This window comes from Salvelinus fontinalis, chromosome 27 (genome assembly GCF_029448725.1).
Source record: "Salvelinus fontinalis isolate EN_2023a chromosome 27, ASM2944872v1, whole genome shotgun sequence".
NCBI lineage: Eukaryota > Metazoa > Chordata > Actinopteri > Salmoniformes > Salmonidae > Salvelinus > Salvelinus fontinalis.
The window spans coordinates 23822609-23840665 of NC_074691.1; the positions used below are offsets into that span (position 1 = coordinate 23822609).

The 18057-nt window shown below is 44.7% G+C and overlaps 1 protein-coding gene across 1 annotated transcript in view; it reads right to left on the reverse strand.

Moving 5' to 3' along the window:
• The window catches only part of LOC129825328 (fibronectin type III domain-containing protein 1-like), a gene marked incomplete in the record, with an annotated part of 79694 nt that overhangs the window by 38150 nt on the left and 23487 nt on the right, over positions 1-18057 (reverse strand). Inside the window, 10 exon segments of the mRNA XM_055885337.1 lie at positions 3827-4180; positions 4411-4522; positions 4700-6004; positions 6866-8088; positions 8176-8370; positions 8754-8861; positions 10594-10781; positions 10939-11056; positions 13135-13233; positions 13605-13886. Of these exon segments, the coding sequence (XP_055741312.1) occupies positions 3827-4180; positions 4411-4522; positions 4700-6004; positions 6866-8088; positions 8176-8370; positions 8754-8861; positions 10594-10781; positions 10939-11056; positions 13135-13233; positions 13605-13886 (3984 nt within the window).

Sequence of the window (18057 nt, forward strand, 5' to 3'; positions counted from 1 at the left end):
TAAGTATTTCCTTCTTTATTTGTTCTTAGTCATCTCAAATGCCTTATTGTAAACTCAACACAACTGGGCATAGTTATTCCATTATACTTTCAAAGAGGAGACTTACATTGCAAAGCATATTACTTATGGCTGTCTGTCTTTGAGTGTGTATTTGTTACAATTTCCCCTACTAGAGCCCTATAAAATGTATTTGTCAGAATGTGAACTTTGTTTCATCCCTATGGAACACTTAGCCAGAAAACTGTGTGTTAGTGTGTGTTGATCGTGTGTCTTGTAGTGAGACAGCTGAGCTCAGGGAGTGGGTTTGGTAGGGGTTTTACCCAGCCCCAACGGATGTGGCTGGCCCTGGGTTCAAATACTATTCTAAATCATTTCAAATACCTTACTGGTGCTTGTCTGAGGTTACCTGGCTTATTGGCTTATTGGCACCAATAAAATAGAACCAAAACTGCAAACCCTGCCAACTTCAGGCAGGCTATGGCAAATGATCAAAGTATTTGAATGATTTTAAATAGTATTTGAACCCAGGCCCTGATACGGTTCCAGTGTTCTCTGAAGACACAAATCTCTCGATTGTGCCTGGCCAGATCTTGCAGGGCTCTCTGGCCACAGACAGGATGTACTTATAGTTAGCATGTTATGGAGATGGGTAAACAATAACAGCTTACAGACTAACTGATGTCAGAATCCCTTCTGATCCACTGCTTTAGCATGAATAGGCCGTTAAAGACAACATGGGTCAGTTTCTCCACTCAATCTCCATTGAAAGCGCTTTTCTGCCCAGACATAGGTTTAATCAGGGTCCGGGAAACCGGCCCTATCAGATACTGCGAAATATTGTTAGGGTATGATAAAGTGAGAGGGCATTACATATTTGGTCATTTGGCAAACACTCTTATCCAGACTTCAACTAAACTAGGTAGATTAATTTTATACTGTTCTTCTTCTTCTACTACTACTACAACTACTACTACAACTACTGCTACTACTACTACTACTACCACTACTACTACTACAACTACTACTCCAACTACCACTACTACAGCTACGACTGCTACTACAACTACTACAACTACCACTGCTACTACTAACACTACAACTACTACTACTACCACTACTACTACTACTACAACTACCACTGCTACTACTACTACTACAACTACTACTACCACTACTACCACTACTACTACTACTACTACTACTACTACTACTACTACTACTACTACTACTACTACTACTACTACTACTACAACTACCACTGCTACTACTACAACTACTACTACTACTACTACTACTAGTAGCTGCTACTACTACTACTACTACTACTACTACTACTACAACTAGTAGCTGCTGCTACTATTACCACTACTACTACTACAACTACTGCTACTACTACTACTACTACTACAACTGCGGCTACAACTACTACTTCTACTACTACTACTACTACTACTTCTACTAGTAGCTGCTGCTACTACTACTATTACTAGTAGCTGCTACTACTACTACTCTACTACTACTACTACTACTACTACTACTACTACTACTACTACGGGTAGCTGCTGCTACTAATACTACAACTAGTAGCTGCTACTACTACTACTACTACTACTTCTACTACGTGTAGCTGCTACTACTACTACTACTACTAGCTTCTGCTACTACTACTATTAAATCAAATCAATTTAATACTACTACAACTACCACTGCTACTACTACTACTACAACTACCACTGCTACTACAACTACTACTACTACCACTACTACAACTACCACTGCTACTACTACTACTACAACTACTACTACCACTACTACTACTACTACTACTACTAGAACTACCACTGCTACTACTACTACCACAACTACTACTAATACTACTAGTAGCTGCTACTACTACTACTACTACTACTACTACTACTACTACAACTGCGGCTACAACTACTACTTCTACTACTACTACTACTACTACTACTATTACTACTACTACGGGTAGCTGCTGCTACTAATACTACAACTACAACTATTAGCTACTACTACTGCTACTACTACTACTACTAGTAGTAGCTGCTGCTACTACTACTACTACTACTACTACTAATATTAGTAGCTGCTGCTACTACTACTATTACAAGTAGCTGCTACTACTACTACTACTACTACAACTATCTGCTACTACTACTACTACAACTACTGCTAGCACTACTACTACTACTACTACTAGTAGCTACTACTACTACTACTACTACTACTACTACTACTACTACTAGTAGCTGCTACTACTACTACTAATAGTAGCTGCTGCTATTACTACTATTACTAGTAGCTGCTACTACTGCTGCTACTACTACTACTACCAGTGCTACTACAACTACTACTGCTACTACTACTACTACTATTAGTAGCTGCTACTACTACTACTACTACTACTAGCTGCTAATACTACTACAACTACTACTAGTAGCTACTGATACTACTACTATTACTAGTAGCTGTTGCTACTACTACTACTTCTACTACTACTAGTAGCTCCTGCTACTACTACTGTTTCTAGTAGCTGCTGCTACTACTACTACTACTACTACTACAACAACTACTACTACTACTAGCTGCTACTACTACACCTACTACTACTACTACCACTACTACTATTACTACTAGTAGATGCTACTACTACTACTACTATTACTTCTACCACTACTAGTAGTAGATGCTACTACCATTACTACTACTACTACTACTACTAGCAACTGCTACAACAACTGCTACTACTACTACTAGTACTAGTAGCTGTTACAACTATTACTACTACCACTACTACTAGTAACTGCTACTACTACTATTACTACTCATAGTAGGTGCTACTACTACTACTACAACTTCTCCTACGTGTAGCTGCTACTACTACTACTACTAGTAGCTTCTGCTACTACTACTATTAAATCAAATCCAATGTATTTATATAGCCCTTCTTACATCAGCTGATAACTCAAAGTGCTGTACAGAAACCTAGCCTAAAACCCCAAACAGCAAGCAATGCAGGTGTAGAAACACGGTGGCTAGGAAAAACTCCCTAGAAAGGCCAAAACCTCGAGATGAACCAGGCTATGAGGGGTGGCCAGTCCTCTTCTGGTTGTGCTGGGTGGAGATTATAACAGAACATGGCCAAGATGTTCAAATGTTCATAAATGACCAGCATGGTCAAATAATAATATTCAGTTACTAGTAGCTGCAACTATTACTTCTACTACTACTACTACTTGTAGCTGCTACTACTACTACTACTACTACTACTAGTAGCTGCTACTACTACCACCATTACTACTACTACTACTACTACTACTACTACTACTACTACTACTACTACTACTACTACTACTACTACTACTACTACTACTACTAGTAGCTGCTACTACTACTACTACTACTACTAGTAGTAGCTTTTACTACTTCTACTACTTCTGCTACGGCTACTACTACTACTACTACTACTACTACTACTACTACTACTACTACTACTACTACTACTACTACTACTACTACTACTACCACTACTACTTGTAGCTGCTACTACTACTACTACTACTAGCTGCTACTATTACTATTGCTGCTAATACTTATTTCTACTACTACTACTATTACTAGTAGCTGCTGCTACTACTACTACTACTACTATTACTACTGCTTCTACTACCACTTCTAGTACTACTATTGCTACTACTACTACTATTACTTCTACTACTACTACTACTACTACTATTATTATTATGATACTACTATTAATCTGACAATACATACAGAAGCGCTAGTCAGCGTTAGTCAGACTCACCTTCAGGATAACAGTCCAGGACACCATCAGCATCCAGCATTGGGAATCCATTCTCATCCCTGATCAAAAACGTTCCTGGAGGACAAGATGGGAACACCAGCATGGTCGTGGTCATTTCAGTGGTGGTTGGGAGCGTGGTTAGTTCAGGTGTGGTCGTAGTAGGAGGTCTGGTTGTGGTTGTGGTTGTGGTTGTGGTTGTGGTCGTGGTCCTGGGTTTAGGCCGGTCCAGGCCAATGACGGGTTTGCCACCCACGGTCAGGAACTTGTCTTTGGGGTTGACTAATGGCTGGCTCTCCCGACCATGACCGAACAGAGCCTGACCCTCCTGGTTCACCAATGGGCTGCCCTGGTGGTCTAGTAGGGGAGGACAAACAATCAATGATCTATCTGTGTGAAAACCATTTGAGAAACACAACAATTAGTTTTTGTGCTGTAAGTGTGATATATCCCTTTCTCCGCAATAAATAAGGGAAATGAGAAGTCTTGACATACCAACACATTTACAAAGCTCTTAGGAAAGAAGACATGCAATACTCATAGAAACGGTGTTCAATAAGAGAAGGTATCAGTATACAATATCTCACCAAAGATGGTGCGTCCATCCTCTCCCAGCACCACCCTCCTGGGTCGGCCCTGAGAGTCCTGGAGAACCATGCCATTCTCGTTCATCAGGACCCCCTCATCCAAGTCCACCACCTGAAGAAAACAATACATTCACACCGCAGGGTTGGAGACAAGACTCATACTGTTATAGGGAACATTACATTAAGGAAAGTCTGCATAATGGTTATCATTGCAGGTGAAAAGTCAACAATAAAAATGTCTCCTTTCAATCCCCTTGTAACTTTGGAATTGAGACACAGACACACATACCCATTTGGCTCCATCAGGCCCAGTGATGTACCTTCGTCCATTAGGTTTAGTGTTGTCATTAGGTGTGCTGGACTCTTTGTCACTGGTTACTGTGAGATTGGGGCGGCCATTTTTACCGTTTCCGTTACCATTTCCGTAGCCAGGCTTGAGGCCTCCGCTGGGGATTTTACCCCTGAGGAAGGGGTCTGACCGACTGGGGTAGCGCATCCTCGTCCCCTGCCCCCCCAAAGAGTCTCTGGATGAGGATGAGGAGGAGGAGGAGTCTTGAGACCCCTGGCTGTCACCATGGGAACCCTCACTAGAGGAGGTCTGTCTGAGGGAGGGGAGAGAGAGGGAAGGGGGGGAGCCTCCAGTGCTAACACTAGTGCCCCCGTTAACCCTGCGGTCTGGCTCTGGCAGACTAGAGGAGGAAGAGGAAGAAGAGGAAGGGGATGTGTGTGGGTTAGAGGAATCTAACTGTGTGCTCTGTGCTGGTTGTGCTCTAAAGGGGAACCTAGAAGCCGTCTGCCTGTTTGTGAGCAGGGGGGATCTCACCCTCCCGTTGGGACCTAAAATGGGACGTCGGGGGAACGTAGAACTAGGGATTAAACCGGGTCTAGTTCTACCAGGCTTGGGGTCCACATTCTCGTTATCCCCACTCTGGGACACCCTGCGGGGGGTACTGGGGGCTGGGGTAGTGGTAGTGGTGGTAGTGGTGGTAGTAGTTTTGGGGACAGGGGATGGGTCTGTGACTTTCTCATTCCTCTCATAGATCTCCTTACTGCCCTCGTAGAGATAGTCCTCCTCATGGTCATTACTGCTGTCCTCCCTGATGCTGCTTCCTCTGTGGACTGGCTCACTGGAGTCTCTACGACCACTAGAGGAGGGGTTGGAGGAGGAAGAGGAGGTGATGGGCTTCCTAGATCCACCTAGAACTGCATTCCTGTTGGGCAGAGAGGGTTTAGGTGACCCCGCCCCCTCCCCGTTCTTTAATGGGTAGTGGGTGGAGGAGGTTTTAGCGTCCTCACTGGTCTCCTGCAATGCTGAGGTCCTCGATTCCCCTGAGGCTCCTGCTGCCCCCGTAGCTCCTGCTGCCGCCAATACAACGGTCCTGGATGGGGTTCCTCTAAGGAGGGGTCTCCCTGCCCCAACGGAGGACGAGGAGGTAGTCCTGCTCCAGGGAACCCTCCCGTCCGCCCGGGGGGAGGAGGCCCTGCTACTGCTCCCCGTCCCTTTTCCAAACCTGCTCTGGTGACGGTTCCCAAAGTGGTTAATCCTGGAGGGAGGGGGAGCTGGGGTGTTGTAGTTGTTCTCCCCTCTCCCTCTCTCCTCTGTCCTGTCTCCCCTCCCTTTTCCCTCTGTCCTGTCTCCCCTCCCTCCCTCCTCTCTCCTGTCTCCCCTCTCACCCTCCTCTCTCTTGTCTCCCCTTTCACCCTCCTCTCTCCTGTCTCCCCTCCCTCTCTCCTCTGTCCTGTCTCCCCTCCCTTCTCCCTCTGTCCTGTCTCCCCTCCCTTCTCCCTCTGTCCTGTCTCCCCTCCCTCCCTCCTCTCTCCTGTCTCCCCTCTCACCCTCCTCTCTCTTGTCTCCCCTTTCACCCTCCTCTCTCCTGTCTCCCCTCCCTCCATCCTCTCTCCTGTCTCCCCTCCCTCCCTCCTCTCTCCTCTCTCCCCTCCCTTCCTCCTCTCTCCTGTCTCCCCTTTCACCCTCCTCTCTCCTGTCTCCCCTCCCTTCCTCCTCTGTCCTGTCTCCCCTCCCTTCCCCCTCTGTCCTGTCTCCCCTCTCAACCTTCTCTCTCCTGACTCCCCTCCCTTCCTCATTTGTCCTGTCTCCCCTCCCTCCCTCCTCTCTCTTGTCTCCCCTCTCAACCTCCTCTCTCCTATCTCCCCTCCCTCCCTCCTCTCTCTTGTCTCCCCTCCCACCCACCTCTCTCCTGTCCCCCCTGCCTGTCTCCTCTCTCCTGTCTCCCCTCCCTCCCTCCTCTCTCCTGTCTCCACCCCCTTTGTCCTCTCTCCTGTCTCCCCTTCCTTCCTCCTCTCTCCTGTCCTCTCTCCCTCTCTCTTCTCTCCGGTCTCCCCTCCCTTCCTCGTCTCTCCTGTCCTCTCTCCCTCTCTCCTCTCTCCTGTCTCCCCTCCCTTCCTCCTCTCTCCTGTCCTCTCTTCCTCTCTCCTCTCTCGTGTCCTCTCTTGCGTCCTCCTCTGAGGGATGTGTAGAGGATATGGTCTGGGAATTGGAAGTGGGTTCTTCTTCTTTTGTGGCCTCTGTCTCTGTGTTTTTGTAGTCGTTGTGGTCATTTTTCTCCTGGTGGTGTGTTGAGTCCTGCGCGTTAGGAGTGTGTGAGCCGTGAGTGTGTGACGTTTCAGGAATCTTGCCTCCGGTCGATGTTGAGGCGGACCCAGGTTTGCGGAGTCCAGTCAGAACTCGGCCATTTGGATTCCCTCGAGACAGGATCCCAGGTTTCCTCCTGCCGTAACCATATCCACGGCCCGGCAGAGTAGGACCCCTACCCACAGAAGGTGCCTCGGCCTCGGGCTCTGAGATGGCCTGCTCTGGGGTGGAGGTGGAGGGTTTGGTTTCTGTGACACTGGGCTGGTCATAGGTGTTTTTACCCTGGGGGTAGTTGGTGACCGCATCGTCTTTCCTGATGGCTGCTGACTCCTGGCTGTGGGATGGGCTGGAGGACAAAGAGGAGGAGGAGGAGGCACTGTCCATTTCTGCATCCTGTGTCTTCGGCTGGAACACTGACCCTAAGTCTGATGTCCGGGAGAATTGCCTTCGACCAGAGTTGATGCGTCTACCGGAGACAGGTTTGCGGAGAGGGTGGGAGGGTTTGGACGATGATGAGGAGCCCTCTGATGAGGAAACCTCTGTTTTGAGGCTGGGACGAGAGGTCTCATCAACAGCTGGATCCTTCCCTCTCCCACTGCCATGGCTCCTGTCCTCCTCCTCAGGTTCAGAAGGAACACCGTTGTTCTGAGTCAATGCTTCTTTCTTCTCCTCCAGAGCCTCGTTAGTGAGCCTCTCCTTCTTCTGTTCTTCTGGATTGGGTTCTGTTGTTTTGTACTCCTCCTCCTGTTCATTCTCTGTTTCTGTCTCTCTCCCCTTGTCTCTGGCTGAAGAGGTACCGCCTCCTAGTTGCTGATTGGTCGCCCCCTTCCTGACCGTGCCCCTCACATCTGAGAAGATGCTGTGATAGGAGCGTGTCTGGGTGAGTGGGCGTGTCCGTCTGGTGGCGGACGGGGAGGATGTGGTCTGGGTGGGTGTGGTCAGCTGTTCGGTCACGGTGTCTAATTGGAGGTCGGTGTCATCGTCATGGTAACTGTCCTGTTCGGTGGTCCGAGAAGGTGTGTGGCTGGTTCTACGGCCTCCCTGGCTCTTGGAGGGATGAGTTGGCAGGGAGGCAGCGTTGTTGGCTGACAAGTAAGATGGAGTATTAGTTAAGTGTACAAACCATCAGGACATTAGAAATGCAACTATCAACACACAGTAGATGTGCTTACTGGTGCCACGAGGTACGGCCACACTGAAGGCTTTGGTTTGAGGGCCCTGGCCCCTCCTGTTGGTGGCCCTGATCTTAAAGATGTAACGGTCCCCAGGCTGGAGGCCGTCTACGATGGCTGAGGTGATGCTGCCGCGGTATGTCACTGACTTCATCCCAAAGGGTTTCATGGCAGGAGCATAGGACATGATGTACTCTGAGGGGAGGAGTACCAGGATCATTACATAGCACCAACAATGTATGTGTTTAATAAAACTGAATCAATAAATTGATGTATAATGTGGTTTAGTATTGATGGATTGATTAAGTATTTAGGTGGGGCAGGAAATGCCAAGTTGTAGCGTATTAAACATTTTAAAGTTTGTAATTTCCACTTGTAAGTGCCATACCTGATTTGCTATAACAAAAAATGTATCAACCACTTCAACAATGTCCAGTAGTTATAATCCACACAATAATTCACATTTCCTTTTGCTGCATGATTATTTTCCAGCTGTGAGAAACTGGTCAAATGAAGATCCTACATCTGTACAGTGAAATCATCTACTGAAGGATAAGAGAGGAGTGTCATGCTCTGACCACGTATCCTCCCGTTGGGTTCCTCAGGAGGGTCCCAGGTCGCCGAGACGGCGGTTCCCTTCCCTCTCAGCGCCTTCACGTGAAAGTTCTCTGGAGGACCGGAGGGAGCTGAGGAGCACAGAGGACAAAAGGGATGGGATGAGAAGGAATGCGTACCGAGAGAGACAACAGAAGCTAGGAGAAGAGAAGAAGGAAAGTGGCTACTTGTACAGTAACAGTACTGTAGTTCCTGCCAATGGGCTTCAAATAGGGAAAAACTAAAGTAAAGTTTGCTATACGTTTCCAGAGAACCTCTAAGGAAATTTAGACTAGAGCTCCAAGCAGCAGTCAGCCAGGCTGTATGAATGCTACAATATGAATGCTACACTCATAAAAGAATATACTGTATGACTCCGGTATCCAGGATCAGTTAAGGGAGGATGGGAATGATATACACTAACTGTGCTGAATTATGACATAAAGCAATGAGATGGAAATCACAAACTGGCAGAGGTTTTCATGAAGGTATTTTATTAGATCCCCATTAGCTGTTCCAAAAGCAGCAGCTACTCTTCCTGGGGTCCACACAAAACATGAAACATGACATAATACAGAACAGCAATAGACCAGAACAGCTCAAGGACAGAACTACATAAATTATTTTTAAAGGCACACATACAGCAGCCTACATATCAATACATACACATCAACTATCTAGGTCAAATAGGGGAGAGGCGTTGTGCAGTGAGGTGTTGCTTCATCTGTTTTTGAAACCAGGTTTGCTGTTTATTTGAGCAATATGAGATGGAAGGAAGTTCCATGCAATAAGGGCTTTATATAATACTGTACGCTTTCTTGAATTTGTTCTGGATGTGGGGACTGTTTAAAGACCCCTGGTGCCATGTCTGGTGGGGTAAGTGTGTGTGTCAGAGCTGTGTGTAAGTTGACTATGCAAACAATTTGGGATTTTCAACACCTTAATGTTTCTTATAAAAAGAAGAAGTGATGCAGTCAGTCTCTCCTCAACTCTTAGCCAAGAGAGACTGGCAGCATAGTATTTATATCAGCCTTCTGATTATAATGAAGAGCAAAATGTGTTCTGGGCCAGCTGCATCTTAACTAGGTCTTTCCTTGCAGCACTGGACCACACAACTGGACAATAATCAAGATAAGACAAAACTAGAGCCTGTAGGACTTGCTTTTTGGAGTGTGGTGTCAAAAAGCAGAACATATTTTTATTATGGACAGACCTCTCCCCATCTTTACAACCATTGAATCAATATGTTTTGACCATGACAGTTCACAGTCTAAGGTAAGGAGGGATTGAATGGAACAATCTGAATTAAATACGAATCAACGCCAAAACCTATGATTTACCCTTAAATCTTTCATTGTATGACACTGTATGACTCATGTGACTCTTTGGAAATGTAAATAAAAGAAAAGCTTTCATCAAGAAAATACAATTTTCTCTCTTAAAGGGACAATCTTATAGAAACCCATTGATTCTTGAATGTCATTTATGAATGCCTCATGAGCTTAGTTCAACTGTCATACAACATCAGAAAACAAAATATAACTTTGTTTTACTCCAATGTTTGTAAACAAAGTAAATGTAAATAAACACTGTAAAGCCTCATAACGTGGTTCAAACTATAATGTTGATATCATGGATGGTCAGTCCATAGTCTGTCTGTTAATCTGAGAGTGGTTACATCTCCGCAGCCACATCACTAATCCCTTTAACAAAACAGTCGCTTTTGTATTGTTTGAACTGTAGATTGACACTTTAAAAGATGGGAAATGACATTGAAGACTTGGGGTTATCCTTTCTTTTCAGACAGGAAGTAAGACAACCTACCCGATTCTGGGGTCCTCTGGAACACAGATGTGCTCCACTTGCCATGGTTGTCTCCCTTGGAGATGCGGACAGAAAACTCGTACATCCTGTCAGCTGACAGGGTATCTATCAGCAGCCTCCTCTGGTTGGTCTCCTTGTACTCCCATCGAGCAGACTCACCCTTCTCCCTGTACTTCACTGTGTAGTGTCTGGAGAGGGGAAAATAGATTATATAACTTATCTCTCTCTCTCTCTCTCTCTCTCTCTCTCTCTCTCTCTCTCTCTCTCTCTCTCTCTCTCTCTCTCTATCACTCTCTCTTTCTCACATACACACAAAAACACACACACACACTCTCTCTCTCTCACCTGGAGCCCCCAGGGAGGACCTTCTCCATCTCGATGGACGGGTCCACCCAGCTGATGAGGACAGACTGAGGGGACATGACCCTCACGCTGATGTCTTTGGCCTCATGCTCCTCAGGCTCTGTGTGGGGGATACACAACACACAACATGGCCTGGAGGTCTGCAGGTCTAAGCACAATGAACTGAAAATAAGTTACTATACTCTTAGAAAAAAAGGTTCTATCTAGAACCTAAAAGAGTTCTTTGGCTGTCCCCATAGGAGAACCCTTTAAATAACCTTTTTTTGGTTCCAGGTAGAACCCTTTTGGGTTCCAGGTAGAGCCCTTTTGTGTTTCATGTAGAACCCTTTCCACAGAGGTTCTACCTGGAACCAAAAAGGGTTCTCATATGGGGACAGACGAAGAACCCCTCCTGTACTCCCTCTTCACTCATGACTGCAAGGCTAGGCATGACTCCAACACCATCATTACATTTGCCGATGACACAACAGTGGTAGGCCTGATCACCGACAACGACAAGACAGCCTAAAGGGAAGAGGTCAGAGACCTAGCCGTGTGGTGCCAGGACAACAACCTCTCCCTCAACGTGATCAAGTCAAAGGAGATGATTGTGGACTACAGGAAAAAGAGGACCGAGCACGCCGCCATTCTCATCAACGGGGCTGCAGTGGAGCAGGTTGAGAGCTTCAAGTTCCTTGGTGTCCACATCACCAACAAACTAACATGGTCCAAGCACACCAAGACAGATGTGAAGAGGGCACGACAAAACCTATTCCCCCTCAGGAGACTGAAAAGATTTGGCATGGGTCCTCAGATCCTCAAAAAGTTCTACAGCTGCACCATCGAGAGCATCCTCACTGGTTGCATCACTGCCTGGTATGGCAACTGTGCGGCCTCCGACCGCAAGGCACTACAGAGGGTAGTGCGAACGGCCCAGTACATTGGCCCAGTACATGGGGCCAAGTTTTCTGCCATCCAGGTTCTCTATACCAGGCGGTGTCAGAGGAAGGCCCTAAAAATTGTCAAAGACTCCAGCCACCCTAGTCATAGACTGTTCTCTCTGCTACCGCATGGCAAGCGGTACCGGAGTGCCAAGTCTAGGTCCAACAGGCTTCTAAACAGCTTCTACCCCCAAGCCATAAGACTCCTGAACATCTAGTCAAATGGCTACCCAGACTATTTGCATTGTCCCCCCCCCCAGCTCTCCCCCTCTTTACACCTCTGCTACTCTCTGTTGTCATCTAAGCATAGTCACTTTAATAACTCTACCTACATGTACATACTACCTCAACTGACCGGTGCCCCCGCAATTTGACTCTGTATCGGTACCCCCCTTTATATAGTCTCGGTATTGTTAGTTACTGCTGCTCTTTAATTACTTGTTACTTTTATCACTTATTCTTATCCGTATTTCTTTGAAACTGCATTGTTGGTTAGGGGCTAGTACAGGTCTACACCTGTTGTATTCGGCACATGGGACTAATCAAATTTGATTTGAACCCTTTTTTCTAAGCGTGTGCGTTACTGAAATGTAGTCTGTTTTTACATTGCTATATGAGGAGAGGTGTTGAAATGGTGTAAAACTCTAAAACGTGTGTTGTGTCATGTGGTTTGAGTGTTGTAATAATATAATATAATAATATAAGAATGTAATAATACAATACAATATAAAATTGTAATAATATAATAATGTATTAATTAAATATAATAATGTAGCAATATAATAATGTAATAATATAATAATGTAATAACACCATATAACAATATAATGATGTAATAATGTAATACTACAATATAATCATGTAATAATATAATATAATCATGTAATAATATAATAATGTAATAATATTATATAATCATGTAATAATACAATATAATAATATGATAATGTAGTAATATAATAATATTGTAATAATGTAATAATATAATAATGTAATATTATAATCTAATCATGTAAAAAATCTAATAATGTAATATAATAATATGATCATGTAATTATATGATATTGTAATAATATTGTAATAGTGTAATAATATAATAATGTAATCATACAATATAATTAGAAGCTTGAGTGTTGTCTGAAGATGATTTCCTTGCAGCTGGATGTAGTTAATTAAGAGTGTTTATAAAGGCTCATGAAGCTGTTATAAAGGCTTCTAAAGATGTTGTAAAGACTCATAACATGGTCATAAGGTGTACCTGGTGGAGCTTTTTTGGTCAGGGTGGCCCTGTTGCTTGGCGCGCTCCGCCCCGTTGCTCTCTGTGCCTGCAGTGATACCACATAGACGGACTCAGAGGCTACGAACAGAGAGACATAGGCCAGCGTTTAAACTCTACAACACACTATGGGTGGGCACTAAACACACACAGTACATACTATACTGTTCACACAACAATATACAAGAAAGACAACAAGTAGGCGACCAGTACGATGAAGAAAACTTTAGTAAACTATGTACTGGTAATATCTACAAAGAATACATACGCTGTAAGTAGGAGCAGATGAACCATTATATAACATCAAGACGCACAACTGCAACGCGTTTATACTAGTGGACTCTTCTTCAGGCTGAAATTTAGATTACCTGCCATTTAAGGGCCCACCTTCTAATTCTCTCATCACACAACAATATGCAAAGTCGGTGTGAGAGAGATCCAGGTGCTCTTACCTAGTTTGTGGTTGTGTCTGTTTCTCTGGTCTGCCTGTGGCTGGGTGTGGTGTTGTTGGTGTTGGGACCTCTGGTCCAGCAGGGCTGGCCCTGCCCTGGCCCTCTCTGGTTGACGAGGGCCGGAGGACGACTGGGGGGGTCTCCGGATCCGCTGCCCCCTGGGGGAGGTTAGGCCTGAGGGGTGCAATGCCTCATCTATCCCTGTTTCTGTTCCTGTCCTCACATGGATCCTCACAGGGGGGTCAGGCCTGGGCCGGGTGTCTGGAGTAGGAGATGGACGAGCTGGAAGAGAGAGAAAAATATCGCTGAAGTGCAGTATGGTTCACCTGACCCTGATAAGACCATAAGGAATCTCAGGTTCACATGCAGATCGCTGCAATCACTTCTATGAGTTCTATCTCATCATTATGCTTTGAGATGTTTCAAAGGCCATGGAGTACTCAGGGAAACTCCCCATACGTCCCACTCTGCTCAAAAGGAATTATTCTCCAATAATCAAAACAAGTTACAGTATCTGAGACGCTGTAACCATTGGAGATGTCACAACGTGGACACAGACAGGGACCACGGACCACACAATCTTCCCATGTCTTCTGCTGCTACTTCCTGTTTCCTACTTCCTGGTGTTATCACATGATATCTGTCTGACTCCAGCCTGGACAGTCGTCTCAGACAGACAGCCAGACAGTTCCGCCATCCATCTTCTCTTCCCCAGCCCTCTTGTGCTTCGCTGGCATGCCGAGTGATAGCATTGACAACATAATGAAAAACATTTCCCTCCCTTTCCTTTCTCCCCCCCCATCTCTCATCCCTCTTTCTCATAATCATTGTCAGATGAAAGGCTGCGCGGTCTTCTTTCCCTCAGAGTGAATGAATGCCTCTGCAGCAGAGGTTGATACAATCCAGTCAGACAGAGTGATAAAGTAGATGTGGGCATAAGATAGGGTCATGCAGGGTTAGTCACTACGCTCTCATGAAATGAATATGTGGGAGTTATTACTTGCTGGATCAGTGAAGGAGAGATGAGAAGAGGAGAAGTGAAGAGAAGAAAGTAAAGTAAAGAAGGATAGGAGGATAGGACAAGAGTTCCCGACAGGACAGAAGCAGTCTGTGTGTGAGAGGGTTCGCTGACCTATCTCTGCCCTGCCACAACTAATCCCCCCTTCTTTCTCTCTCTCTCTCTCTCTCTCTCTCTCTCTCTCTCTTCTCCTCTCTCTCTCTCTCCTCTCTCTCTCCTCTCTCATCCTCTCTCGTCTCCTCTCTCTCTCTCCTCTCTCTCTCTCTCTCTCTCTCTCTCCTCTCTCTCTCTCTCTCTCTCTCTCTCTCTCTCTCTCTCTCTCTCTCTCTCTCTCTCTCTCTCTCTCTCTCTCTCTCTCTCAATTCAATTCAATTCAAGGGGCTCTATTGGCATGGGGAACGTGTTAACATTGCCAAAGCAAGTGAGGTAGATAATATACAAAAGTGAAATAAACAATAAAAATTAACAGTAAACATTACACTCACAGACATTTCAAAACAATAAAGACATTACAAATGTCATATTATGTATATATACAGTGTTGTAACAATGTACAAATGGTTAAAGTGCGCAAGGGAAAATAAATAAGCATAAATATGGGTTGTATTTACAATGGTGTTTGTTCTTCACTGGTTGCCCTTTTCTGGTGGCAACAGGTCACAAATCTTGCTGCTGTGATCGCACACTGTGGTATTTCACCCAGTAGATATGGGAGTTTATCAAAATTGGATGTGTTTTCTAATTATTTGTGGATCTGTGTAATCTGATGTGTCTCTAATAAGGTCATACATTGGACAGGAGGTTAGGAAGTGCAGCTCAGTTTCCACCTCATTTTGTGGGCAGTGTGCACATAGCCTGTCTTCTCTTGAGAGCCATGTCTGCCTATGGCGGCCTTTCTCAATAGCAAGGCTATGCTCACTGAGTCTGTACATAGTCAAAGCTTTCCTTAAGTTTGGGTCAGTCACAGTGGTCAGGTATTCTGCCACTGTGTACTCTCTGTTTAGGGCCAAATAGCATTCTAGTTCACTATGGTATTTTTAAAAATTCCTTCCAATGTGCCAAGTAATTACAGTTGAAGTCAAAAGTTTTCATACACCTTAGCCAAATACATTTAAACTCATTTTTTTCACCATTCCTGACATTTAATCCTCATAAAAATTTCCTGTCAGTTAGGATCACCACTTTATTTTAAGAAGTTGAAATGTCAGAATAGTAGTAGAGAGAAAGATTTATTTAAGCTTTTATTTCTTTCATCACATTCCCAGTGGGTCAGATGTTTACATACACTCAATAAGTATTTGGTAGCATTGCCTTTAAATGGTTTAACTTGGGTCAAATGTTTTGGGTAGCCTTCCACAAGCTACCCAAAATAAGTTGGGTGAATTTTGGCCCATTCCTCCTGACAGAGCTGGTGTAACTGAGTCAGGTTAGTAGGCCTCCCTGCTCGCACATGCTTTTTCAGTTCTGCCCACAAATTTTCTATAGGATTGAGGTCAGGGCTTTCTGATGGCCACTTCAATACCTTGACTTTGTTATCGTTAAGCCATTTTGCCACAACTTTGGAAGTATGCTTGGGGTCATTGTCCATTTGGAAGACCCATTTGCGACCAAGCTTTAAGTTCCTGACTGATGTCTTGAGATATTGCTTTAATATATACACATAATTTTCCTACTTCATGATGCCATCTATTTTGGGAAGTGCACCAGTCCCTCCTGCAGCAAAGCACCGCCACAAAATGATGCTGCAACCCCCGTGCTTCACGGATGGGATGGTGTTCTACAGCTTGCAAGCGTCCCACTTTTTCCTCCAAACATAACGACGGAAATATGGCCAAACTTTACTGTGGATATAGATACTTTTGTACATGTTTCCTCCAGCATCTTCACAAGGACCTTTGCTGTTGTTCTGGGATTGATTTGCACTTTTCGCACCAAAGTACGTTCATCTCTAGGAGACAGAACGAGTCTCCTTCCTGAGCGGTATGACGGCTGCATGGTCCCATGGTGTTTATACTTGCGTACTATTGTTTGTACAGATGAACGTGGTACCTTCAGGCATTTGTAAATTGCTCCCAAGGATGAACCAGACTTGTGGAGGTCTTGGCCGATTTCTTTTGATTTTCCCATGAAGTCAAGCAAAGAGGCACTGAGTTTGAAGGTCGGCCTAGAAATACATACACAGGTATACCTCCAATTGACTCAAATTATGTCAATTAGCCTATCAGAAGCTTATAATTTTATAATCCCCATAATTTTCTGGAATTTTCCAAGCTGTTTAGAGGCACAGTTAACATAGTGTTTGTAAACTTCTGACCCAATGGAATTGTGATACAGTGAATTATAAGTGAAATAATCTGTCTGTAAACAATTGTTGGAAAAATTACTTGTGTCATGCACAAAGTATATGTCCTAACCGACTTTCCAAAACTATAGTTTGTTAACAAGAAATTTGTGGAGTGGTTGAAAAACAAGTTTTAATGACTCCAACCTAATTTTATGTAAACCTCCGACTTCAACTGTACCTTTTTGTTTCATCATGATTTGGTTGGGTCTAATTGTGTTGCTGTCCTCTGTGTGGTCTGTTTGTGTTTGTGAACAGAGCCCCGGGACCAGCTTGCTTAGGGGACTCTTCTCCAGGTTCATCTCTCTGTGGGTGATGGCTTTGTTATGTAGAAACTGACCTGTTTTCCTTTTTTCTTGTATTTATTTAGTTGCTCAGGACGTGAGTTGGGTGGGTTGGTCTATGTGTGTTTTTCTATGTTGGGGTTTTTGTGTTCGGCCTGGTATGATTCTCAGTCAGAGGCAGCTGTAGATCGTTTGTCCCTGATTGAGAATCATACTAAGGCAGCCGGGGTTTCACGTGTGTTTTGTGGGTGGTTGTATCGCGTGTCTGCATTCGTGCCACACGGGACTGTTTGTCGATTGTTTCATGGTGTTCTTTTGTTTCGTGTTCAGTTTCGATTCATTAAATAATCATGGACACTAATCACTCTGCATATTGGTCTGATCCTTCTCGCCTCTCCTCCTCGTCCGAAGAGGAGGATTACGACGATCGTTACAGGATGGTTTGGGAATCACTTAATTTTAGGTGGTTGTAGAATTTAACGGCTCTTTTCTGGATTTTGACATTTAGCATGTGTCGGCATAATTCTGCTCTGCATGCATTATTTGGTGTTTCATGTTGCCCAGGTCTGACAGAGCCCAGGTCTGACAGAATCTGTGCAGAAGATCTAGGGGCTGCTGTAGGCCCTTCTTGGTTGTGGACAGAAGCACCAGAATATCAGCAAAAAGTTGACATTTGACTTCAGATTCTAGTAGGGTGAGACCGGGTGCTGCAGACTGTTCTAGTGCCCTCGCCAATTCGTTGATATATATGTTGAAGATGGTGTGGTTCAAGCTCCATCCCTGTTTCACCCCACAGCCATGTGGAAGAAA